This window comes from Phacochoerus africanus, chromosome 2 (assembly GCF_016906955.1).
Source record: "Phacochoerus africanus isolate WHEZ1 chromosome 2, ROS_Pafr_v1, whole genome shotgun sequence".
Taxonomy (NCBI): domain Eukaryota; kingdom Metazoa; phylum Chordata; class Mammalia; order Artiodactyla; family Suidae; genus Phacochoerus; species Phacochoerus africanus.
In genome coordinates this window covers 253391283-253417475 of record NC_062545.1, presented here as the reverse complement: position 1 = coordinate 253417475, position 26193 = coordinate 253391283, and the positions used below count along the sequence as shown (strand labels likewise).

General features: G+C 39.3%; 1 protein-coding gene across 1 annotated transcript in view; it reads left to right on the top strand.

The window, feature by feature from the left end:
* The window catches only part of SVEP1 (sushi, von Willebrand factor type A, EGF and pentraxin domain containing 1), a 198303-nt gene that overhangs the window by 132931 nt on the left and 39179 nt on the right, over nt 1-26193 (top strand). The window contains exons 26-36 of the mRNA XM_047768130.1: nt 1797-1998; nt 3985-4160; nt 8046-8170; nt 9113-9236; nt 9988-10158; nt 11188-11361; nt 12276-12395; nt 14562-14738; nt 14962-15046; nt 16012-16203; nt 17488-17655. Coding sequence (XP_047624086.1) covers nt 1797-1998; nt 3985-4160; nt 8046-8170; nt 9113-9236; nt 9988-10158; nt 11188-11361; nt 12276-12395; nt 14562-14738; nt 14962-15046; nt 16012-16203; nt 17488-17655 — 1714 coding nt within the window. The remainder of the gene's footprint in view (nt 1-1796; nt 1999-3984; nt 4161-8045; nt 8171-9112; nt 9237-9987; nt 10159-11187; nt 11362-12275; nt 12396-14561; nt 14739-14961; nt 15047-16011; nt 16204-17487; nt 17656-26193) is intronic.

Below are 26193 nucleotides of genomic sequence, written 5' to 3'. Positions count from 1 at the left end.
TCTCTCAGCGGGTTAAGGATCTGTGTGTTGCTGTGAGCTGTGGTGTAGGTCGCAGACGTGGCTCAGATCCCCTGTTGCTGTGTCTGTAGTGTAGGCCTGTGGCTATGACTCTGATTTGACTCCTAGCCTCGGAACCTCCATGGGTGCAGCCCTAAAAGACAAAAAAAAAAGAAGAGAAAGAAAACAAAATAATGGTTACCAGTGGGGAGAAGGAAGGAGGGAGGGGCAAGATAGGGCTAGGGTAGTTACAAGGTATAAACTGCTAGGTATAAAATAAATAAGCTTCAAGGATATATTGTACAGTGCAGGGAAGCTAGCCAGTATTTTATGGTAACTATAAATGGAATATAACCTTTAAAAATTCTGAATCATGGAGTTCCTGTCGTGGCTCAGTGGAAATGAATCTGACTAGCATCCATGAGGATATGGGTTCGATCCCTGGCCTCACTCAGTGGGTTAAGGATCTGGCATTGCCGTGAGCTGTGGTGTAGGATGCAGATGCAGCTTGGATCTGGCGTCACTTGGCTGTGGCATAGGCCAGCAGCTGTAGTGCCCATTCAAACCCTAGCCTAGGAACCTATAATATTATATAAGTTTCAGGTGCACAACATAGGGATTCACATTTTTTTTCTTAGATGCACCTGAAACTTATATAATATTGTAAATAACTAAACTTCAATAAAAATAATAATAATAAAAGACTAAATATAAAAAAGGAATTTTTGTATATTTTGTAAATAACACATACTTAATTTTAAAACTACTTCTCAGATCATTAAATTTACTGGAACAAGCTTCTTTGATAATGGTACTGCTTACTTGCAGGTTGCCTTAGACAATCGAAAAATGCCTCATAAGTGCCATGGTCTGCATACTATTTTTTAGGGAGAAGTGTAGTTGATTTACAGTGTTTTGTTAGTTTCTGATATATACAAACTGATTCAGGTGAATATGAAAATATTCTTTTTCATATTCTTTTCCATTATAGTTTATTATAAGGGATTGAACGTAATTCCCTATGCTGTCTAACAGATGCTCTTGTTTATCTGTTTTATAGATAGTAGTTTGTATCTGCCAATCTCAAACTCCTATTTTATCCCCCCTTCCTTTTTGATAACCAAAAGTTTGTTCCTGTGTCTCTAAGTCTGTTTCTGTTTTTTAAATAAGTTCATCTGTTGCATATTTTAGATCCCACATATAAGTGACATCATATATTTGTCTTTGTCTGACTTACTTCACTTAATATAATAATCTCATCCATGTGCTACAAATGGCATTCTTCCTTTTTACAGCTGATTAATATTCTGTTGTATGTATACACACACACACACAGACACACACATACATACATACATATATATCTCATCGTTATACAGGCATCTGTCAATGGACGTTCAGTTGTTTCCATGTCTTGGCTATTATAAATAGGGCTGTGAATATTGGAGTGCACATATCTTTTCAAATTAGAGTTTTCTCTGGATATGTGCCCCGGAACAGGATTGCTAGATCATATGGTATCTCCATGTTTAGTTTTTTATGGAACCTCCATACTGTTCTCCGTAGTGGCTGCACCAGTTTACATTCCCACCAACAGGGTAAGAAGTTTCCCTTTTCTTCACACCCTCTCAAGCATTTATGATTTGTAAACTTTTTGATGATGGCCATTCTGAATAGTGTGAGATGATGCCTCCTTGTGGTCTTTGATTTGCATTTCTCTAATAATTAGCGGTGTTGGGCATCTTTTTCACATGCCTATCTGCCATCTGTACTTTTCATACTTTTCTTATTTGCTGCAGAACAGTCTTCAAGTTTTAACCTGGATTTTGAAGTGTCTGGCATCTATGGTTATGTCATGCTGGATGGCGTGCTTCCGTCTCTCCATGCTGTAACCTGCACGTTCTGGATGAAATCCTCTGACATCAACAACTATGGGACACCCATTTCCTATGCACTTGAGAATGGCAGTGACAATACCTTCCTTCTAACTGATTATAATGGGTAAGCAGAGGTGTCAGAAAGGCCCTACTAGGGCTTATCCTGGCATCAAGATAGAACAGACGTGGGGTTTGGGGCAGCAGGGGTGTCATCTGTTCCTGCAGGACAGCAGGGTGACAATAATCAGAGCATCTGAGCAAGTCTATTAAGAAGACCAAGTTTTAGTTATAATACTGTATATATGCTTTTTTTTTTTTTTCGTGTGGCTGCACCTGCAACATACAAAAGTTCCCAGGCCAGGAATCAAACCTACGTCACATCAGCAATGACCTGTGCCACACCAGTGACAATGCCAGGTCCCTAACCTGCCGCACCACCAGGGAATTCCACCTTATATATGTATCTTGTTTTGCTATTTGCTAAGTATTTTCCTACATGTTACTTTACTTGACCTTCACAATAACTTGAGAAAGTAACACTCTTTTCATAGATGGTAAAACAAAGTTTCAGGGAAACTAAATGCTTTGCTCCAAATCTTACACCCTGGGAGTGGACAGAGCTGGTGCTCCCTTATTTATGTATCAGAGCAGCCAAGGGTCAAGGGATTCAGTGTTCAGTAATATTGTTGACCCAAAGGAGACACTTGTATTGAATGTGATCTGTCTATAGTCTCAGGTGTGCACAATGACATTTCTTTATGTCTTTTTTGATCAATTAATTCTAGACACAGGACTCGACCCCAGAAGCAATAGCCTCAGTTGTTTCTCTAATTTTTCACTACTCACTGTTTTTCCTGTCTTAGACACTCACAGACCATCTAAAGCACACAGAGTTTAGCTGAAAACCCGCAGACTTGGGCAGGACTTCTGTCACTGGACATCTGTCTACCCTTCTGATCGCTGAGCTCTCTACTGCCTCAGCCTCTGGGGTCCTTTCCCAACCATGGCTCTTTGACACATGCTAAATCCTTACAAGGCTGAGAGTTTATGCCCTCAGTCTAGATAGATTCTGTGGGGCACTACATGGCCTCTTCATCTCAGATCCACCCAAATTTGTGGCCCTTTGCCACTGAGCAGGTTGCAGGCTTCAGGGGCCCACTGAGTTCTCTTTCATCATTCCACAAAATTCTCACTCTTCTGGTGTAAACTTCCCATACTCAACACCCTCTTCTTAGTGGACTTCAGCTTTCAGAAATAAAATTCAAGAAATTTGCATAATTCTCCCCAAAGCAGAAGGTCTATAAAGAGGAAAACTGTTGCCTGCTTGAATAGGGGGATGGAAATGGGAAAACACAGAGAGGAAAAAATTCATGTTTTTAAAATATCATTTTTTTCCCATAAACATCTTGAATAGGGGCTGAGTTATTCAGTGAATAACTGGCAGTTATTAAGTGAATTCTTACCTTCCTTGTCAATTGTTCCTAAACTTTTCTTCTCCTCCATTTGCTTTTGAAGGTGTTTCACTTTTAACTGTTTGTTAACGTTGACATTTCTCTAATGACATGGTTGTTGGAACCCTCTTGTGGTTGGTCACCATTGCTTAGTTTAAATTTTGCTTTTCCTTGGATAGAGCTACTTTGTCTGCCATATGATTGTTTTGGCAACAGAGAGACAAGACTGGCTTCCCATGAGGTCTCTAAAGTCTATTCCTTATCACAAGAACATACATTCTAGAGGAAGGAAACCAGTCAGACATTTGTATAACTCTCATTCCTTCCATTCCTGACTCACTCTGCAGAATGGAGAGAACAGTTGGTGAATTATCTCAAATTGAATTGACTTCTTCTCATCCTAAGACTTTTTTCCTCCCCTCTGTGTTTAAGAAACATTAACTCATTTTCAGTGACCTACAGTAAAGAGTAATTTGTAAATAAAATCTGTTTCTATGAAATGTGACCAAATGAAGAAGAAAAAAAAGTACTGCTTTTACATGAAGTGCCTTACCCACAAAAAAGAAAAAAAGAAAGAAAAGAAGAAAAATAGCAACATAACCAACAGATGGGATTACAACATATGACTGATGACTGTACCCCCTGGAATCTTTCCACAGCTGGGTTCTTTATGTGAATGGCAAGGAAAAAATAACAGACTGTCCCGCCGTGAATGACGGCAATTGGCATCACATTGCAATCACTTGGACAAGTGTTGATGGAGCTTGGAAAGTCTATATCGATGGGAAATTATCTGACGGTGGTATGGGCCTCTCCATTGGTTCGGCCATCCCTGGTATGTCTTAGTAAAAGAAATATAATTTCATTTAATGCCAGAGGTGGTGGTGCGCTGATAAACATCAAGTGTGCTGGCTTTGTGTCTTTGGTTTCAGACAAAGGTCAACAGTTATCGCTCTCTCATTTCCTAACCCCTGATTATCCTGACTGTGAATTATTAGAAGGCCTTCCTAGGTGAGCTGTGTGACTCTGTGTAAGAAATGACTTTGGGATCTATATTAAGACTACCAAAAAGTATGCTGAACAAACAATGGGTGGTTACTAAACTATCTTCCAAGGAGGAAATTAATTGCTGGGGTTTTTTTTGTTTGTTTGTTGGTTGGTTCTGTTTGTTTTAAGTTTGGTTTGGTTTTGTAATCAGGACCCACAGTATACAAATAGGTCCAGAACACAGGCTGGAGTGCTGCTAATAGCTATCCATCTTTTGTGCCCTTTTTCTGATAGAATTCAAATTCTTCTAAAAATGCATTTAAAACAAATACTTAAAGAGTGAGTTTGAAGGAATGCAAAAGTATTAGGCAATTCAGGATTCTCAGCCTTGTAGCTGACAATAAGCCTGCTCCATCTAGGTCCTTCTATGACATACGCTACATGAGGAAGAGTGGTTGGAGGTTCCCTGTAATAAATAAGGAAATGTGAAAAGTGTTTCTGCAGGAGGAAGCTTTATTCTATAAAGTGGGGTGGTGGCTCCTTTTTGTATTTAATTTGGAGTGCTGTTTTTGTTTTAATTCTCCCTTATCTGGGTGGTAGGATTTCAGGTGACTTTTATTTCTCTCCTTTATTCTTTTCCAATATTTTCATAATGAGCACTTATTTCATTGATGGTAAAAAAAATTTCTATCTTTAAAAAATTAAGCCTTAATAGAAAGAATGAAAGGTAGGTTAAAGAAATAGGAAAATAAAACAAGGGAACTATAATAGCAGCTACCCATGGAGATAGTTGTCTGATCACAGCAATAAGGAGTTCCAGTCCATCAGTACTGCAAAGCTGCAAAGCTCCAGTTGACAGACCTTAGTGAATGAGTGGCTCCCACTGGGTGGCCAGGTTTATCGAAGAGTCAGCTGAGAAGAATTCTCAGGAAAGGACAATTATCAGAGCAGGAATTGGGGGCGGGAAGGATTTTGTATTTGGTTTTAGACATACTGAGTTTGAATTTTAGTCATAGGAATATATGCAGCACAGTTTGATACCAAATTGACAATTGTTTTTTAGTGATAAGATATGCCTGGCAAGGATTCAGCATGGTGGACGCTCTTATAGCATGCTGAAAGTTGTGAAAAATTGATCCATACTTTCTGGGACACAATTTAGAAACTTTCGTCAAGAGCCTTAGAGAAACCCATTGCATGCAACCAACAGATCACTATCAGGAATCAATCTAAAAGAAGTAATCAGTGATCTGAATAAATATATATATGTCAATGTATTTATCTCAGTATTGTCTTAGTACCAAACCTGGAAGCAACTCTAGTATCCAATAAAGAGTGGTGTTAAATTAATTAAAAAAGAAAATTATGGATCATAGTGCATTTACACAATAAAATAGCTATTAAAACTCATAACATGAGAATATGTTCAAGAAGAAAAGTAAGCTTACAACATATGTGGTAGAATTCTCTGTTGTGTGTCTTAAAATCTCTCACACACATACACACATACTAAAAATTTTTAAAAAAATATACATAACCTAGGAAAAAATACAAAAACCTGTTAAATGATTATTTCTGGGTAAAAGGAATTTTTTGTGCTTTTTCTTTAAATTGCCATCGATGTGTATGCATTAATTTTTAATTATGAATTTTATAAGAAAGAGATGTAGGTCAGGAAATCATGAATGAGAGCTCTACAGATATCACCTGGCAAGAGTGAGATCAGGTAGGGGGAGCAGCTGAAGAAAGAACAAAATAGTGCCATTTGTGGCAACATGGATGGAACGAGAGGCTCTCATACTAAGTGAAGTAAGTCAGAAGGAGAAAGACAAATACCATATAATATCACTTACATCTGGAATCTAATATATGGCACAAATGAACCTATCCACAGAAAAGAAACAAACCCATGGACATGGAGAACAGACTTGTGATTGCAGTGGAGGGTGAGAAAGTGGGATAGACTGGGTGTTTGGGGCTAGTAGATGCAAACTTTTACATTTGGAGTGGATAAACAATGAGGTCCTGCTGTATAGCACAGGGAACTATATCCAATCACTTGTGATGGAACATGATGAAAGATAATATGAGAAAAAGAATGCATATATATGTATATATAAAACTGGGTTACCTTTCTCTACAGCAGAAATTGACAGAACTTTGTAAATAAACTGTAATAAAAAATTTTAAAAAAAGAGGGGGAGACTAGAGTGGAAACCTGGGTGCATCAGCATCTAAGAGGCATGCACAGAAGGGAGACTGAGAATGTACAGAAAGGCTCAAGGAGAGTGAGATGAGGATGCTGTGCTGTCATGGGAACCAAAAGGAATCAGCCAGGTGCCTGGCAGGAGACAGGTGGCATGCACAAGGAGGGTAACTAAAGAGTTTCATGAAGGAATTATTTTCAAAAGTGTGGGCAAGGTTAAGAGAACCAAAATGTGGTTGTAGAACTCCTGATGACTAGCAACAGTGGAAAGTCACAAGAGATAGACATCAAGTGACAAGAAGTGCGAGTTGTCGCCAGTAATTAGGCAAACCTGTAGTGATGGAATTACCCAGCAGAAGCCATGACGTGAAAGAGAGGAAAGCAGCCTCTACCATTTGTTGATTGGGAGGAAGTTATCCAGGAAATTAAACTTCTCTCTCATCCCATTTTCTTAGCTCAGACTGGTCTTTCCATTGGCCAGACACAAACAGAAATCAGAGGGCTGAGGAAACCAGGTGATATAATCCGTAGGCATCAACCTTTGGGGGCACAAAGCAGAGTGGAGAAAGGTAGAGGGTTGAAACACCAACCATCTGTATCCCAGGAAGGGCACTTTAATAGAATGAGATGCTTAATAGAAGAAGGTAATACAGAGGAGTCACCAGAGGTGAATATTGAAGAGGTTCATTGGATTTAGCAATTAGGCCACCACTGGCAACTTAAGCTTCCTTGGAATTGGTGATAGAACTTTAAACATTGTAGGCCGAAGAATAAGAAGATGAAGAGCAGCAGTATGGAGGGTGATTTCCTAGAACAAAGGAGACAAAATAGGACTTAGCTATTTTGTTGACATAAAATATTGTATACTTATTTATGACTATAAGTAGTTTTTATAGTTAAATATTTATAAATCCAGTATAGTCTAAATCCTCTGACTATTTTTTGTTTCTATAAAGAAATATAGAAATATTAAATATATAATGAATTAAGTACATATTAATGCATAATACATAGAATAATACATTAAATATATATATAATATAAAATTAAATATATGTATATAACATGAATTCATCTCACTGCTAAATCATGCAGTGATTATAGGTAATTTAGCTTTTCAATAATTTTCCCTGACATATTTTTTTTTTAATTTTTTTTTTTTGTCTTTTGTTGTTGTTATTGTTGCTATTTCTTGGGCCGCTCCCGCGGCATATGGAGGTTCCCAGGCCAGGGGTCGAATCAGAGCTGTAAGCCACCGGCCTACGCCAGAGCCACAGCAACGCGGGATCCGAGCCGCGTCTGCAACCTACACCACAGCTCACAGCAACGCCGGATCGTTAACCCACTGAGCAAGGCCAGGGACCGAACCTGCAAGCTCATGGTTCCTAGTCGGATTCGTTAACCACTGCGCCACGACGGGAACTCCTTCCCTGACATATTTATATAGGCTATGCCTTCATTAAGAGAGCATTTTAGAAATAACAATCAGGCCAGTTTTCCTCCTTTTTTTCTCTCCTCTCTCTTTAGGTGGTGGTGCATTAGTTCTTGGGCAAGAGCAAGACATAAAAGGAGAGGGATTCAACCCAGCTGAGTCTTTTGTGGGCTCCATAAGCCAGCTCAACCTCTGGGACTATGTCCTGTCTCCACAGCAGGTCAATTCCATTTTCAGTGTATGACAGTAATGAGATGATGCAAAGGTACAAACCTAGTACAAATGTGCACAGCCTAATAATGCCACCTCTGAGTTTTCATAATTGACCACCGATATCATTTGATGCTATGGTCTAGCCAGGCAGGAATTATCTATGGCTACTGTCAGTCAATCTTCTTTTTGGTTTCTTGGTGATGTTTTTAAATATTGTTGGACACGACTTTCATGAAATCATGTAATTTCCAAGCTAGAAAGGATCACAGAGAATACTTGCAATCTCTCTGACCAAAGAAGCAGAAATTTAGGGCTGGCACAAGATCACCCATAGAAAGTAACAGATGAACTAGAGGTTAAAGCCATTCCAGTAGCCTGAGTTCAAATCTCAGTTTTTACCACAAACTCATGGTGATGATTTTAAACGTGCTACCCCATCCCTCTAACAGTTGTCTTATCTCTGAAAGATAAGCAAATATAACTGCTTGCAGAATTTTGGCTGGATGGAACAAAATCCTACATGTAAGATTGAAGTATGTTTGGCAGGTTGTAAGGGCTGGATAAATGTTTGCTCTTATTATGATAGTAACAGAACTTACCTACACCTCAGCCTTCTCAACTCTCTGATCTGGAGATCTCCAGACAGGAGAGTAGAAAGGGAAAATCCCAACAATACCTTAACAAACTCCAAAGTTTTATATAAGACATTCTAGAAAGAGAGATTCAGAATTTCCAGTGACAATGAAATACTTGTAAGAGGGAACGATGGGGGTGGCAGAGAGAGAGAGAGACCAGAGAACTTTCCTGTCATCCCTAAAATCATCCCATCTGTACAAAAGTCTGCTCCCCAGCACCACCCCTCACAAATCTGTGAATGTTTTCAGTAGGATTAAATTAAGCTGTAATAACTCAGTTAGGTTTGTCTAAAGATGCATTTTCGAACTTTCAGGTGAAATCGCTGGCTACATCATGCCCAGAGGAACTCAGTAAAGGAAACGTACTAGCCTGGCCTGATTTCCTGTCGGGAATTGTGGGGAGAGTGAAGATAGATTCCAAGAGCATTTTCTGTTCTGGTTAGTTTCCTTCTTCTTTAGACTCTACTGTCTCTTGACTGCCCTGGGATTTTCTGCGAAAGGAGGCATTTGATTCTCTCTTGGCCAAACAGTGGGGGCCTGTCCATGTATTGTTTACCTAATAATTCATCTTTACCCTCCCTTCATCTAAAGGATCTCTTTCTTTAATATGTAAATACATTCTGTATAACAGGGTACAGAATAACTGTACAAGAAACTTAGACAAAGATAAAACACAATAAGGAAAATAGGATGAGAAGAGGAATAAGGTTAAAAAGTCCTGTCCTCCTGTTTGAGATGGGCTACTCTCTCAGCTCTGTACTTTCTAGCAGTCACCTAGGGGCAGGCAGTACAGGGAGAAAAGAAATGGACATTGTAATCCACACACAGAATCGCCAAACTCTGAATGAGTCAAAACTGCCCCCTAAGACTCAGTGTATTTAAACAAGCTTCTGAAGATGTCCTAGAATCAGTGGGGTTTGATAAGTATAAGAACGTTTTATTTTTTCAAAAATGTTGTTTTTTTCCTTAAAAATATTCATCAGACTTCTGCCAAAAGAGAGAACATTGTTGACTCAAGTAGTTTTTTTCTAGAACTTTAGCCTGCCAGGGATGTGGTTACCTGTCAACTTGTTCTAATATCAATAGAGTAGCTCTCAACTGCGGGTGCAATTATGATCTGAAACCCTTATCTTGGTTCTGTTGCCACTGTGTTACTGAAAAGCTCTGAACCTGCGTTCTTTGCCCTCAGATTGCCCACCTTTAGAAGAATCAGTACCTCACCTGAGGACTGCATCAGGAGACGTAAAGCCAGGTTCCAAAATCAGTCTGTTCTGTGATCCGGGCTTCCAGATGATCGGGAACCCTGAGCAGTATTGCCTGAATCAAGGACAGTGGACGCAACCACTGCCTCGCTGTGAACGTGAGCTGCCTTTGTTGAAGGCATTTCAGTAGCTCTTGAACAACATTTTCACCCAAAGAACACATTTCAGGAATGCTAGATAAAAGCTAAAAACTTGATAGTGGCCAACATAGCAAATATTCATTGAATGCTTCCTTTGTGTGATGACGTGTGTTGGACATTAGGGAGGTGGGAGATGAAGAGCCAAAGAGACCACCACCTGTGAATGCACCCAGGTGGCCCAAGGAACTGGATGGGAGGGAAAGACAGGTGTGGGGGCTGGAGGCCAAAGGGATATGGGTTACTGCTGGGTGGGAAATCAGTAAGAGATCTCTTGAATTGGATGTACCCATTTGTTCACTTATTCAACAATGTTTAAAGTACTTGGTGTGTGCCAAGTACTGATCTAAATTCTGGAGATTGAGCAGTTGGAAAAAAAAGTCTCTCCTCTTAGGGAGTTTACATTGTAGTAGGAGAGGCAGAAAGTAACAGGTAAATACAATGTCATTTATTGATACTAAATAAGAAAGTCAAGGCACTGAAGAAAACTAAAGCAGGGTAGAGAGATACAGAGTGAGGGAGTGGAGTGGAAGCAAGGCTGCTGTTATAGATTCGATGAGCAGAAAGTTTCTCCATAGCATCTGTTCCCACCTGACACATATTTATCTATTTCTGGCATCTCTACTCTGACTAGATAATAAGCTTTGTGAGGCAGGGATTTTGCTTGGTTCATTACTGTAACCTCAGCACCAGGACAGTGTCTAACGGGTCACAGGATCTCCATAAATGTTTTATAAATGAATGAATTGCATGCCCCCTGTGAGCGAGACAGTAATCTATGCTAGGCAGTCTGGACACAAGTATGGCTACAGCCTACCACCACCCCTACAGTGCATTCTTAATCTCATAAACATTAGAACATTCTTAATCTAATGTTTGCATGCAGTTAAAAGTTCATGTTTAACTCAACTCCACGTTTAATATAAATAAAATGGTCATTGAGTAATTTGCTCCTAATGTGGTGACGTTTTTTTCCTGGTCACATGACAGGCATTAGCTGTGGAGTGCCACCCCCTTTGGAGAACGGCTTTTATTCAGCCGAGGACTTCCATGCTGGCAGCACAGTGACCTACCAGTGCAATCATGGCTACTATTTATTGGGTGATTCAAGGATGTTCTGTACGGATAATGGAAGCTGGAATGGCATTTCACCATCGTGCCTTGGTGAGATAAATCTTGGCAGTTACTATGTGGATTTATTGTAACTCTGTGGGAAAGAAGCCTCCCAAATTCCTGAGGCTCTAATGGTATGCCAGTGTGAATTTCATCTCATCCCAGTAAGCACCGGGCAAACCGTAGTGACAAAGCAGCTGTCCATACAAGTGCCAACCATGTTTTAAATTTTTACCAAGCTCCATAATAAGAATATCTTGATCTCTTGCTATTCTTCTACTTCCCCACCTATAAACTGGGAAAATAAAGCTTTTATTGTCTATCTTCAATGTGATTATGACATTTTTTTTTTGTCTTTTTAGGGCCATACCCAAGGCATATGGAGGTTCCCAGGCTAGGGGTCAAATCAGAGCTACAGCTGCCTGCCTACACCACAGCCACAGCAACACAGAATCCAAGCCGCATCTGTGACCTACACCACAGCTCACGGTAATGCCAGATCCTTAACCCACTGAGTGAGGCCAGGGATTGAACCCATGTCCTCATGGATCCTAATCAGGTTCATTAACCACTGAGCCATGACAGGAACTCCTGATTATGACATATTTAAATTGTATTTTAAAATATGTAGTTTTATATGTTAAGTGATAAGTAATGATTTTTTTAATAAGTAATGATTTAAGAGTAAAAACAGGAGTTCCCACTGTGATGCAGTGGGTTAAGAATCCAGCTGTGTAAGTGGCTCAGGTCACTGCAGAGGTGTGAGTTTTATCCCCAGCCCAGTGCAGTGAGTTAAAGGATCTGGTGCAGTGTAGGTTACGGAGTGACTCGGATTCAATCCCTGGTCTGGGAACTTCCAGATGCTGTAGGGATGGTCATTAAAAAAAAAAAAAAAAGGTAAAAACATGTTCGCTACATAAGAAAAATCCATCAACTTTACTGTTTGTAAACTGTCTTCATTTTAGATGTAGATGAATGTGCAGTTGGGTCAGATTGTAGTGAGCACGCTTCCTGCCTGAATACAAATGGATCCTACATCTGCTCATGTACCCCACCCTACACAGGAGATGGTAAAAACTGTGCAGGTAACTAGTCTATGTGTAACTGGGAAGTCTATTATAAGTTTTTCAGTCAGGTATCTATTTTAAATGTATGTTATTTAAAAATAAGATATTTTAGAGAGCGGGTGGCAGGGGAGTTTGGAGTTAGTAGATGCAAACAATTACATTCAGAACGGATAAGCAGTGGGATCCTACTGTATAGCACAGGGGACTATGCACAGTCCCCTGGGCTAGATCATGATGGAAGATAGTATGAAAAAGAAAAAATATGTGTGTGTGTATATATATATATATATGTGTGTGTGTGTGTGTATATATATATATATATATATGGCTGGGTCCCTTTGTTGTACAATATAAATTAAGGGAACAGTATACTTTAATACATTTTTAAAAAATAAGACATTTTCAACTTCAAATGGGAGATGGAAAAGAAAACCTATCTTTCAAAAGATACATAAGCAGAGAAAGACAAATATTATATATAATTTATATGTGGAATCTGAAAAAATGTTACAAATGAACTTATTTACAAAGAAGAAATAGACGGATCTGGTCTAGTCACCAAAAAGGAGAAGGTTGAGAGGGATAAATTGGGAGTTTGGGATTCATAGATACACACTACTGTACATAAAATAGATAAACTACAAGGACCTGCTGGTTATCGCATGGAAATGTATTCGGTATCTTGTAATAACCTATAACGGAAAAGAATCTGAATGTATATACTCACACTGAATCACTTTGCTGTCCATCTGAAACTAGCACAACACCGTAAATCAACTATACTTCAATAAATAGACAGAGGCACTTTGACGTAGCATTGCGCTTTTCCTAACTTCCCAGTTTCTGAAAAACAAAATCAAGAGCTAACTTTATCACCAGAATATTATAAAAATGTCTACATAGTACAAGACATTTACAAGAATAATAGGGTGGATTTAGAAATATAAGCAATATTTGCTTCTGCCTCAATCAGAGCAAAGAAGATGCTTCATCACATCTTCACCTTCAGTATCTTTCCTCTGCCTCCACCACACGGAATTATATCATTGAAAAAAAAAAATGGACATCTTGTCTCGGCACATCTCTGTATTTTGTGAGAATTTTGATAATACTGGCCCATCTCTCAACCCATTGACGTCTTTCTGCATTAATCTTGAGAAAGCAGCTACAAGAAAGCAATTAGCAATTCCTCTTTCAGAAATGAAAGAAGAATTCTCTAATCTTAAATTGCTTTTACTTTTTATGAGGGTTTCAAAGCCCTTGACTTTAGAGCCATAATGACCTTCAGAGCAATGGAATCAGTATATCTTTCCTTTTTGAGCATTGAAGTATTTATTTACTCCTGCTGTTCACTCTAGCCTAAATCTCCCTTTAACTCCCCCCCCCCAGAAGTGGTGACTGACTCGAAATTGGCACCTAAGAGGCTAAGGGTCTGTAGGCTCTTTGGAAAAGGAGGCTAGGAATTCTCCTAAATGTGCTTTGGTATAGCCTTTACATCAGCTTGAGAGAAAGTCAATAGCTCTTTAAAAGTGGGAATGAGGTTGAGGGGGAGGAGGAGGGACTTAAGCCCTTCTGAGCCAAGCCCTGGTGTCACCATTACTGCCTCAATGAACAGCTGCTTAGGGGGCCTCGTCAGTTTTGTTTATTTTTCTTACTCATTGCCATTTCAAAGTATTGCTTTAAAAATGCCTGTTAAATGTAAATTCTGGTCTGATCGTCTCATGTGTCCCTGGACTTCATGTCTTGCCCTTCAGAAGCTTTTGTTTTTGTTTGTTTGTTTCAGAATTTAACTGGTACCTTGGAGTTCCCGTTGTGGCCCAGTGGTTAATGAATCCGACTAGGAACCATGAGGTGTTACGGGTTCGATCCCTGGCCTCACTCAGTGGGTTAAGGATCTGGCGTTGCCGTGAGCTGGGGTGTAGGTCACAGACACAGCTTGGAACCCTTGTTGCTGTGGCTCTGGCGTAGGCTGGCAGCTACAGCTCCGATTAGACCCCTAGCCTGGGAACCTCCATGTGCCGCAGGTGCAGCCTTAGAAAAAGACAAACAAACAAACAAGCAAAAAAAAAAAAAACGGAATTTAACTGGTACCTTAATTATAGTACAATTCATTTGCTAGGAGATCTTGCATGGTTGTGTGAAAGCCAATCTATTGACCCACAAAAACTGTTTCTGTCTTTCAAGAACCTATAAAATGTAAGGCCCCAGGAAATCCAGAAAATGGCCACTCTTCTGGGCAGATTTACACCGTGGGTGCTGAAGTCACATTCTCATGTGAAGACGGACACCAGCTGATGGGAGTGGCCAAAATCACATGTTTGGAGTCTGGAGAATGGAGTCATGAGATACCAAATTGTGAAAGTATGTTGAGTCAACTGCCTCACGCGTATGGTGTTTGGCAGTCGTAGAGTTCAAGGTGGAGAAATGCCAGGTGTTCTGCTGTATCAATATTCTTTGTGTTTAAAGCCCCATATGAGGCTCATACTTAAACGTAACCAAAAATCTAGATCCGCCCTTGAGTTTTTAGAGATTTTTGCACACACGAGCTAAGAAAAGCAATGGCTTTTGGTTTTTCTCCTTTAAGCTATTTCCTGTGGTGCACCAGCTGTCCCAGAAAATGGTGGCATTGACGGATCAGCATTTACCTATGGCAGTAAATTAACATACAGGTGAGTGTCCACGATGAACGCCACCTTGTAGAAGCTGATGGCATACTGGCAGTGATATATGGGAAAAAAGACAAAAGAGTAACCCCAGAGGATGTTTTTGAGTTAATATGGAATTAATTGAATTATGAATTTGGGTTTGGATCCAAAGCTCCAGCTTATAACCAGGAATATTCATGAGCTTGCAGGGCCTTCCTCCATAGCCTCTTAGGGACTCATTCGAGACAGGCCCCCTCTCCAACCAAGAATTTTCTATGGGCCAGAAACAGATGCTCAGACACAAAGAACAGATTTATGGTTGCCATGGGACAGAGGGCTGGGGGAGGATTGGATTGAGAGTTTGGGATTAGCAGATGCAAACTATTATGTAGAGAATGGATAAAAAACAAGGTTCTACTGAACAGGGAACTGTATTCAATATCCTGTAACAGACTGTAATGGAAAAGAATATGAAAAAGAATGTGTGTGTGTGTGTGTATTTAAAATCATTGTGCTCTACAGCAGAAATTGACACATTGTAAACCAACTATACTTCAATAAAATAAATTTTTAAAAAGGAGTTTTCTGGGAGTTCCTGTGTGCCTCATGGGGTGAGGAGCCCGTGTTGTCACTGCAGTGGTTCAGGTCGCTACTGTGGCATAGGATCAATCCCTTGCCCAGGAACTTCTACATGTGGGAGTGGTGGCCAAAAAAAAAAAAGGAATTTTCTGCTCGCTCCTACTAAGTCATGACACAAACTGGAGGCAGGCCGAATCCTTAAATCTATCCTTCTACTTATCAGGCAGCAGGTTCCATATGGGGAAGATGCCTAGTATTCAATCCTGAAAAAAATTCCTCGAAGCTTGATTTCAGTAGAGAAAAACGTTCTCCAAGGAGATGTATAAGTTCTCCGTCTTTTTGGAGGTTTTGGCACAGATAAAATCACGCCACATAAAGTCTCTTCTGTCATTTTCTTTTATCTTCTTTAGGTGTAATAAAGGATATACTCTGGAGGGTGAGAAAGAGTCATCCTGTCTCGCCAGCGGTTCTTGGAGCCATTCTCCTCCTGTGTGTGAACTGGTCAAGTGTTCTAGCCCTGAAGACATAAGTCACGGGAAGTATCTTTTGAGCGGGCTTACCTACCTTTCTACTGTGACATATTCGTGTGAGACTGGATACAGGTACAGGCCTAGACACCAGCCAAGTTTCCTTCTAAATACCCCTTTATTACTCATTACTTAAGCAGTGGGTTTCATTGGCGTGTGACTGACTGGCTTTAAATATAAGTTTCTGACTACGAGACATTCTCAAATGTGTAGACTTCTTGATGTTGAGCCCATAGTAAATGCCCATGGAAATAGTCCATCTGACTTTGACTCTGGCAGCTCTCATTAAGCACTATAAACATTCAGACATTGAACATGAAAGCAAAAAGTGTTTGTGAAGCATAACACGACACCTAATGAAATGGTTTAGTGGGGGATTTCTTGGTAAACAAAACATTGCATAGAATATTGTAAACATCATGTCGAGATAAGAGCCTGGGTCTTTAATACTATGAAGAGGTTAATTTGATTAATGGTGTGTGTGTGTGTGTATGTTTCAACAGAAGGGACAATAGAAAGAGTCAGGTTGTGATCAAAAACTTGGCCAACAGGATCTGGAAGTGAAACAGTGAACAGAAAATGGACTAAGTCATATAATTAGAATTGGTTTGGCAGAGTTCCTGTTGTGGCTCAGAGGGGTAAGAACCTGACATAGTGTCCATGAGGATGTGGGTTTGATCCCTTATCTCACTCAGTGGGGTAAGGATCCAGCGTGGCCACAAGCGGCAGTGTAGGTTGCAGATGCCACGTGAATCCAGTGTTGCTGTGGCATAAGTTGGCTGGAAGCTGCAGCTCTGATTTGGCCCCTAGCCTGGGAACTTCCATATGCCACAAGTGTGGCCCTAAAGAGAAAAAAAAAAAAAATTGGGTTGGCAAGTGAAGGTAGATGCCAAGCCATACCATGGGGCTAAGAGGTTTTCGCATTCAAAAGCAGACCAGGGGTCAGAGTGATGAGCACCCCTGTTCATATGCCCAGGCTCATGGCAGGGACACCACCCTTTGACCTCAGTTATCCGGACCTCCTGGGTGTCTGTCTCCCTTATCACTGGATCCTAACCAGCCTGTTCCCCCTTCCCATCCAAGTCATCTGCTAATCACAAGGTTTGGAGTGCCCAACAACACCAGCAATCAGCATTTTATTTTGCACCCCAGTTGTTGTTTTAGCCTATTAATCCTTCTAAATGACTCTATATACAGGTCAAGTTTCCCCTGTTTTTATATAAAGCAATAAAATCGGAGAAACTTTGTTTTTCTGTATTAAAATTCCTTAAGTGTCCCCATTCTCTTCCAAGTCCTTCCTAGTTCACTTCCAGAGCAAGAAATAGGCACTGAAAGAAGAGGTGTCACTCTTTCCTGTAGCTTGCAGGGCCCTTCCGTCGTTGAATGCTCCGCCTCCGGCAGCTGGGACAGAGCGCCACCTACCTGCGGGCTCGTCTTCTGTGGAGAGCCGCCCACCATCAAAGACGCTGTCATCACCGGGAGTAACTTCTCTTTTGGGAATACTGTCACTTACACTTGCAAAGAAGGGTGAGTAAATCCTCTGAAAGAAAGAAATATTGGGAGGGCATGGGCTCCATCGAACACTGAATTGCATTTCCTGGCAGCCAAAGCCAGAGAGAGCAGAATGCTCTTTCCTGACCACAGAAAGAAAGTATATTTCCCCATTGAAACAGTGTTTTCCTGGAATTAGAGCAATTTATCAGATTAGGCCTTGAATAATGGACGTTGGGCAATGCAGTGGAAAAATCTCTTTCTACGTTAATTAAAGATGGAAAAAGCACATTTAAAGAAGCATTTGTGTATTTGCTCTGAGCATAACCAAAGGCAAAACTTTAGGGCACAGCATCAGGATGCCATGTCTGCATGAAAAAAGATCATAGAGATCATATTTTTACATTTTTAATTATCTCATTTAATTCAGAGATAAAATGTAAAAAAACAAAAAACAAAAAAAAACTGGGAAGCAGATTTCTCCAAAGTGCTTTCATACTTGATATGTCATTTTATCCTCAGAAAAACTATGTAAAGTACAGAGGAAGGAGAAGGTCCCCCTGAGGTGATGATTTGCTTAGGGTCTCTGGCAGGCCATAAATGATTGAGGGGTGATGAAGTCCCAGATCATTGGACTGGCATTTCATTGCTCATTTTTTCCCTGCTTCCTCAATAACTGTCTTCACCAGTAATCATTTATAGCTTTCACACTCCAGATGTGCCACAGTTGCTTTTCACACAGTTGGGATGAGTGACAGCAGAGGGGTTGCCATTTTCGTGATGTGTGCCTCAGCTCCGTCCTTCACTCACTTGTGTAACCAACCTCTCCGTGCTTCTGTGAGTTCATGAAAGGTTCATACTCCTTAGAGATATTGTGAGGAATAAAATGGTATAATGCATGGACTATCCAGAAAATAACTCAGTAACTCAACGAACTGTGCTGTTACTATGATGTTAGGACTGAAGAGTTACAGCCTCTGTAACATGAAAGTCCATGTTTATTTCACCTGGATAGGTGAAATAAATTATTTCATCCACTAGGACAGGACCGCCAGCAGGTGGCGCCAGGATTTTCTGGCAGAAAGCTCTTGAACGTGAAATACTCGCATAAATAGCAGACAGAAATTCCAAATCTGAACACCTTCTTAAGTGAAAAAAGAAATCTCGAATATTAAAATGTCAGTATAGGAATTAGCTTTCAATGATCCTTTCTTTTGTGGATTGACTCATTAAAAAATTTCTTCCTAATGAACTGCATAGTACTTTTTAAGATCAGTCATTGAAATGTGAAATTTTATCAGATACAAACGTTCCAGACAATAACTAGGTACTGACAACTTCTGGGTTTTTAAAGGATTAAAAAAGTAGCATGTCATCACCATATAAAGCAAGAAAATAAAAATACATTTTTAAAAATTTCCCCAAGAAAAATGATGGTGACATTTTACTTTCTCTCTTGCTAGAATTTTGTCTTTGCATATACTCTCAAAGATCGTGATCATATAAAAATTCCCACTTTTCTCCTTTTCTCTATGAATCATTCACCTATATCTTAAAAAAAGAGTTCTGTATCTGCCTAATGTGAAGTCTGTATGTTATACAAAAAGGATTTATTAAAAGAAGCAGTAAAGGCAATAATGAAGATCACAACAAATCCCTATATTCATAGAGGGCTTTCCATTCTTCAGAGCACTTTCCCATGAATTATCTCATGTGCTCCCTTCTGCAAAGAGGCGGCTTTGGCAAAAGAATAGTATTCCCACTTTATAGTTGACGTGAGAAGGAATTCAGCTACATTACCCTTCTGCTCTAAGCAGTCACTGCAGGAGCTTTCTTTTTATTAAAAAGATGGAAACCCAAAACTGCCCACTGAAATCATATAGCTGTTAAAGGGTGTGAGGCCATTTCTATCAAAGTGCCTTATATATGCATGAAGTACCATATAAGTATAGCTTTATTGATATTTTCTGTATCATCATTGTTATATAAAGTGATGATGTTTTAATAATACAGGGGAAACTATCTTCAGTAATTAATCAAATTAATAGAAAGTATACATAGTCATAGATCACTACCACCCTTTTTTTTTCTAAAAGAAAAATATAAATAGCTATTAGGAGATAGTTTAATTTTGCTGAAAGTAAAACTTCTAGTGAGAGGAAGAACATTTTCCCTTTGGCATACATTTACTCCTCTCTGGAGTGTTATGAGGATAGCCAGCCTGAAAGAAAGCTTCTGTCTTACTCTTTTTTTTTTTTCTGGGCAGATGTCTAATAACACATTCAAATGTACCAAAAAAAAAAGCACAAAAATAATTGAATAATCTATTTAAATTGTCTATGTATCCATTGCTGAGATAAAAGTACATGCTAAAGTTTGCCATAGCTATTGTAGATCTCTCTTTATAAAAGAAATACAATATCACAAAATTAGGGAGTTCCCATCATGACTCAGTGGTAAAGAACCTGACTCAGATCCATGAAGATGAGGGTTTGATTCCTGGCCTCGCTCAGTAGGCTAAGGATCCCACCTGACGTTGCGATGGCTGTGGTGTAAGCCAGCAGCTGCAGCTCTAATTCAGCCCCTACCCTGAGAACTTCCATATGCCATGAGTGCGGCCCAAAAAAGTTTTTTAAAAGTTACAAAATAACCAGAATAACTGTTCACATCACTTTCCCACTGTCCCCAAGTGAATGTGCATTTTTTTCTGTATTACATATGTATGTCCGCATAAACAAATATTCTGTCGATTTCTGTGTTTCAGTTTTTGTATGCGTTGCTTCGTACTCTTGAATATCCTTTGGAAGCTTGATTTTTATTTAATGTCATGTTTTGTTTACATTTATCTCTACTGATACATGCAAATCAACAGAATTCATTTTAACTATTAGATAGTACTTCCTTGTAAGGATGAACAATCTGTTTACATTTATCTCTATTGATACATGCAAATCAACAGAATTCATTTTAACTATTAGATAGTACTTCCTTGTAAGGATGAACAATCTGTTTACATTTATCTCTATTGATACATGCAAATCAACAGAATTCATTTTAACTATTAGGTAAGTACTTCCTTGTAAGGATGAACAATCTCCAAGTTACCTAGTCCCCTCTGGTAGCGGGTTAATTGATTTCCACTTGATTAGCTGATACAGCAGTGCTGTAGTAAACATCTGTGCTGATGCCTCCTGGTACACGGAAGGAAGATGATCTCTGGCCTCAACACCAGAAGTTGGAGTTGTTCGGTCATGAGATGTGCATCTTTTTAACTTTATATATTTAACTTTTTAATATTTGTCCACTGTTTCCTTTAGAGTTTGTTTTGTGTGTGTGTCAGATTTAAGACATTTTTCCTACCCTGAGATCATACTCAGTATCTTTGTGTTTCTGCTGAACAACTCCAAGATCTTAGAAAACATTCGCTTCTGTTACCCCCCTACCTCAAATGTCTTAACACTATCTACATTTAACTTCCCTCTTAATTTACAACTTTGCAATTTAGTCATTGTTAACACACTCAATGATTATGTATATTTACATTTTTGTGAATCTCTTCATCACCATTGCTTTTTCCATCCCACTCCTTCCTTTTAAGTTTAATGTTTCTACTTCATGAAACACATCCTATGTAGCTTCCTTTTGTCAAGAGTCAGTACATTATACAGTCTTAGTCTGAAAAATTATAGTATTTGACCTATGTTCTTGAATTATAGTTTACCTGAGTGTACAGGTCTGCAGTTTTCTTCCATAGACATTTTTGAAGATACTATTCCATTGCTCTGTGACTTCTAATGTTGCTATTGAAAATTCCCTCAGTCTGATTTGGTGGTTCTCAACATTTGGCAAGTTCTGGAGATATTTTTCTTCATCCCAATTGAGGGAAAGATGCTACTAGTATCTAGTGGTAGAGTCCAGGGATGCTGCAAAAACATCCTGCAATGCGGAGGACAGAACCTCACGACAAAGTCTGGTCCAAAATGCTGAGGTTGAAAAACGGGTTGAATTGTTGTTCCTTCATAAGTAATGTGTTTCAGAGTTCCCATCGTGGCGCAGAGGAAACGAAGCCTAGGAACCATGAGGTTGCAGGTTCAATCCCTGGCCTTGCTCAGTGGGTTAAAGATCCGGTGTTGCCATGAGCTGTGGTGTAGGTCTCAGATGTGGCTTGAATCTGGTGTAGCTGTGGCCCTGGCATAGGCCGGCAGCAACAGCTCTGATTAGACCCCTAGCCTGGGAACCTCCATATGCCGAGGGTGCAGCCCTAAAAAGACAAAAGACAAAACAAAACAAAATATAAGTAATGCATTTTCTCTTTGTTTGTTTTTTTATTTGTCTTTATTGTTTTGTTGTTTGTGGTATGACTAGAATTGTATTTAGTGTCATTCATCTTGTTCAGGGCTCATTGTACTTCTTATATCTGAGAATTTGTGTCTGTCACCAATTTTAGAATAATCTAGCAATCTTCACTTCAAATATTCCCTCTTCTTAACTTTTACTCTTATTTCTCTAGGTCTTATTAGATATATATTGGAGTTTTTCTATTTTACACATGTATTAATTAACCTGTCACATTTTCCATCTCTTTAAAATTTGGGTTGCATTTGGGTAATTTCTGCACATATACCTCCCAGTTCACTAATTTTTCTCTCTACTGCCTGTAGCCTGCTTTTGAAATGCGTCCATTTTTTATATTTTTATTTTCTGTATTTTTATTTTTAGAATTTATTTTTCGAACATTTCTTTTTACATAGTCTTTGTTTTTAAATAGGATTTTGAATTTTTTGTTCTTAATTATTTCAACACATTCATTTCGTATTCTTTTTTTAGATTTTAGACCACCTTTTCTATTTACTGATGCTTTCATCTTGCTATTTGTTCTGTCTACCGACCTATTCATGATGAAGAACATGCATGTATAAGTCTGTAATTTCATATTGTGCCCTTAGTATTTGGGGCTTGTTTTGTCGATGATAGTTCCACAATGGTCCAAGTATATGGATTATTTTTTCTACTAGATGCCCCAGGAGTATCACCAGCCAAGAACCTAAGTTTACATTTATTTATCAGTTTGAAGGCTTTCATACCAAGTGAAGGGTATAAATCCACCCTCAAATCCACATGAGGTACACGCCTGGGTTCTGTTATTTTAGCCAGTAACTTTGTTTTTTTACCCAAAGCCCTGTTGAATATGGAGATCTCACTTATCATCCCTCTGGGCCTCTAGATGGAATTATTCTGGTGAATATGCTTTTGGTGAATGTCCTTCTAGGACATAGATTCATGCTGGAGATTACTGTCTACTTCAACTCCAAGGTTATATTTCCTATCATCTCTTCTTCCCTTTCCTGTCCAGTCCAAGGATTATTTTCTCTTTTTAATTTCCTCTTCATTTCTGACACATGGAGATTTCCTTTCTTGTCCACTAAGCTATGCATTTAAAATCATTTCTGTTGTAATTCATCAAGTATTAAATAGGGTGTGTGGTTATATTATAGCCAGAACTAGAAGTCAGTGTTTGTCCTCTCTCTTCACTCCTTCTCCATCTCTTCCCCACTGAGGGATTGATTGGCATAGATAGGCATGCACTGTGTTCATTCTGTTCCAGGATAGAATCACTGTGTTCAAGTCATGGCTTTTGTGTAATAGACCCTAGCCTGCTGTCTCTTTCTACTTCCTAAGATGCTGTTGGCCTGATAAGAGCATTAAGGCCTGTCTCCTTCCCTAGACCCCTCAACTCCCTCTCTTCCCTTCGGGCTGCCTAACATAGCCCACTGCCCCGCACACCTTGTCAGCTCCCCGCTCCTGCTTATTGGTTGGGTGCACATACACGCAGAGTTTCTTTGGTCTATTTTTTCTTCTTATGTTGGTTATGCTTTGCAGAGGTCTTGCCTCGAATTAAGAAGGGGCAGTTGCTCTCTCCAGTTTAGGATGGAAGAGCAGAGGCTGTAGGAGACTGGTGTAGTAAGATGAATGCCAGAAAAGGCAAAGAAGTCGCATTTCTGCCTGCTGCCCTAAAATTCGTCTTTTCCAAATTCACCTTTTATCAAAACATTACACTGGAGCTTTTCAGCTTTTTCTCCCAATTGATAAAATGATCACTTGTTTCCCATTTTCTTTTTTCCTCTTATTTGTACTCTCTTGGGAAGAAACTCAGAGGGAAGAAGTGTCATTGACATCCTGAAATCCTGAGAGGCTCTTTCCCTTTTGAGTCTTCTCAAATGCAGACTTGTAAATGCAGTAACTGGAGTTCCCTGGTGACCTAGCAGTTAAGGCTCCAGCATTGACACTGCTGTGGCTCATATCACTGCTGTGCTGCCTGGGAACTTCTGCATGCCGCGTGGGTAGCCAAAAATAAACAAATAAATTAATGTAGTTATTGGCTCTGCTAAGATAACATTGTTTATAATCTTTTCCAATTCAAAACAATTAATCACTGATACAGATTTATGCTTTCTATTGCTCTTATTAAATTGCAGCTCTTTAAATATCCAGCGTGCTGCTCTTGTAAGTGGTTTTTTTCAAAAGAGCTAATAGCCCACGCAGGAGCCTTCTCATATAGCTTCCCAGGCCCATGAATCAAATCTCTGAAAATTGAATCTGAAGATTACTCCACCCATTTTCAAAGGATTTTCATTATTATTCCAGAAATACAATAATATGTTACAGCCAGTTCACCTTAAGATGTGTCCTTCTGTCACATAACTGTAATATTGATGGGAGATTTTTCCTTGGAATTATGTAGTAAAACAATTTGTTTTATAATATGTATGGCTTGATTTAAAATAATAATGCAAAAGGTGTCTCCCATGTCTCTTGAGTAATAGAAAATGTCACACAGAATAAAATTAAATGTTTCAGTTTTTTTATTAAAATGTACTTGATTTACAATATTGTGCTAATTTTAATGTTTTAGATTTGTACCAATTCCAGTTTTTCCTGTTTTGGCAGCCAACATTTATAGGCTATATCTTATCTGTAAAAACTTTGTCATTTTTAAAGGATTCTTTTACATAAGCAGGTGAAATATGTCCTCTAGAAATCTTAATGCTCGTTTAGATTTCTGACATAATGAAATGGTGCAGCAGTTTGATCAGAGATCAGTTATAGTTCTATCTAGGCAATAACTACAAATTAATTCCTCTTTTTTTGTCCTTCAGAAAATACATCCTTCTTTAGCATCTTAAAAGACTAACCCAGGTATTTCAGAAGATATTTATTTTTACTAACACTCTGCCCCCATCTTCACCAACTATGTCATCTAGTCTAAAGCACTGGCTTTATTTCTACCTTTTGAAGCCACTCAGTGTAAATTTATCTGCTCTTCTGAAATACCAGCTGTTCAATTATTGAGAGCTTGGTCCCCAGGTTTTCCTACAAATGGATCATTAGAGCCAATTGAGAGATTTCGGTAAGGGCCCAGCCCCTTCATCTCTTTCTATGACTAAAAAATAATCTTATACGCTGGTTAGAAGACCAGGCTTATAACTTTGGAAGTGAAGGTGTAGGGAGATGGACATTTCAGCCATCTCAATCTCAAATCCGCCTTTCTCATTCTCATAAATGGACATGATTCCAAGTGTGTTACTCTCCTCTGATCCTATTCCAGTAGATCCATAGCCCTTTTTGAATGTGATACCCAGAGCAGAATGTACACTGACATAGCAAATCAGGATATAACTACAATAAAGATAAAAACACCAAATCTAGGGGCTGACACATGGTTCTTAAAAGATAAGTATTTATTTCAGTTCTGTTCTTCTCTTTCTAGATAACTGAGCTCCTAGGAATGCAGTAACCCTTTGAAAGATGTCAGCATTGACTAATTTCATCTCATTTGATGAAACTCTGGTGTCGTTCCCATTGGCTGCCACTAAGCCAGATTTCCCTTTGTGCAATGTTTCTTTATTATCTCTATTCAGGACCTCCCATTTTATCCTTGTTAACTATTATCTGGTAAGATTAGAAGCATAAACTGGCCTATAAAAATTCTTATCCTTCATCCTAAAGTGATGTGTTGCTTACAAACTGGTGGACCTTTGGGCTAAGGACAGAATTTTGTGACATTCACAAGATTAAAAATGCCCAACTAGCTTATTTCTGTTAACCAATAGAAGTCTCTCTGGGTCGTCCAGGTAATAAGCCACTTACATATCATCCTGTTCTAGTGATATTTTTTTTCTGCTGAAATCTTATGAGAGTCCTTATCAAAAAAAATGTCAAACACCATTTGCAGTTCATCTGTGCCTGGCCCCTCTTCACGCATTAGCCATCACAATCTGTCAAAAACACACAAGATTGCAGTGACCACTGCTTCCTTTTCCAGATGTTCCTAGGCCATTCCTAACTGTACGTCCCCAGAAGGCTCCTGCTGTATCACACCCCCATTTCTTTGCTCCTGTTACTTTTCTGTCTGAAGTGATTTCTTTTCTACTTTGCTCACAACTCCCCTCAGAAGCTCCTTCGTCTGGGACACAGATGTGTCCACAAGGCCCTGGCTAGTGACCACTAAGAAAAGGACTCTAGCACATAGCACGGCCTAATTGTCAAATGAAGGACCAAATGTTGATGGAGAGT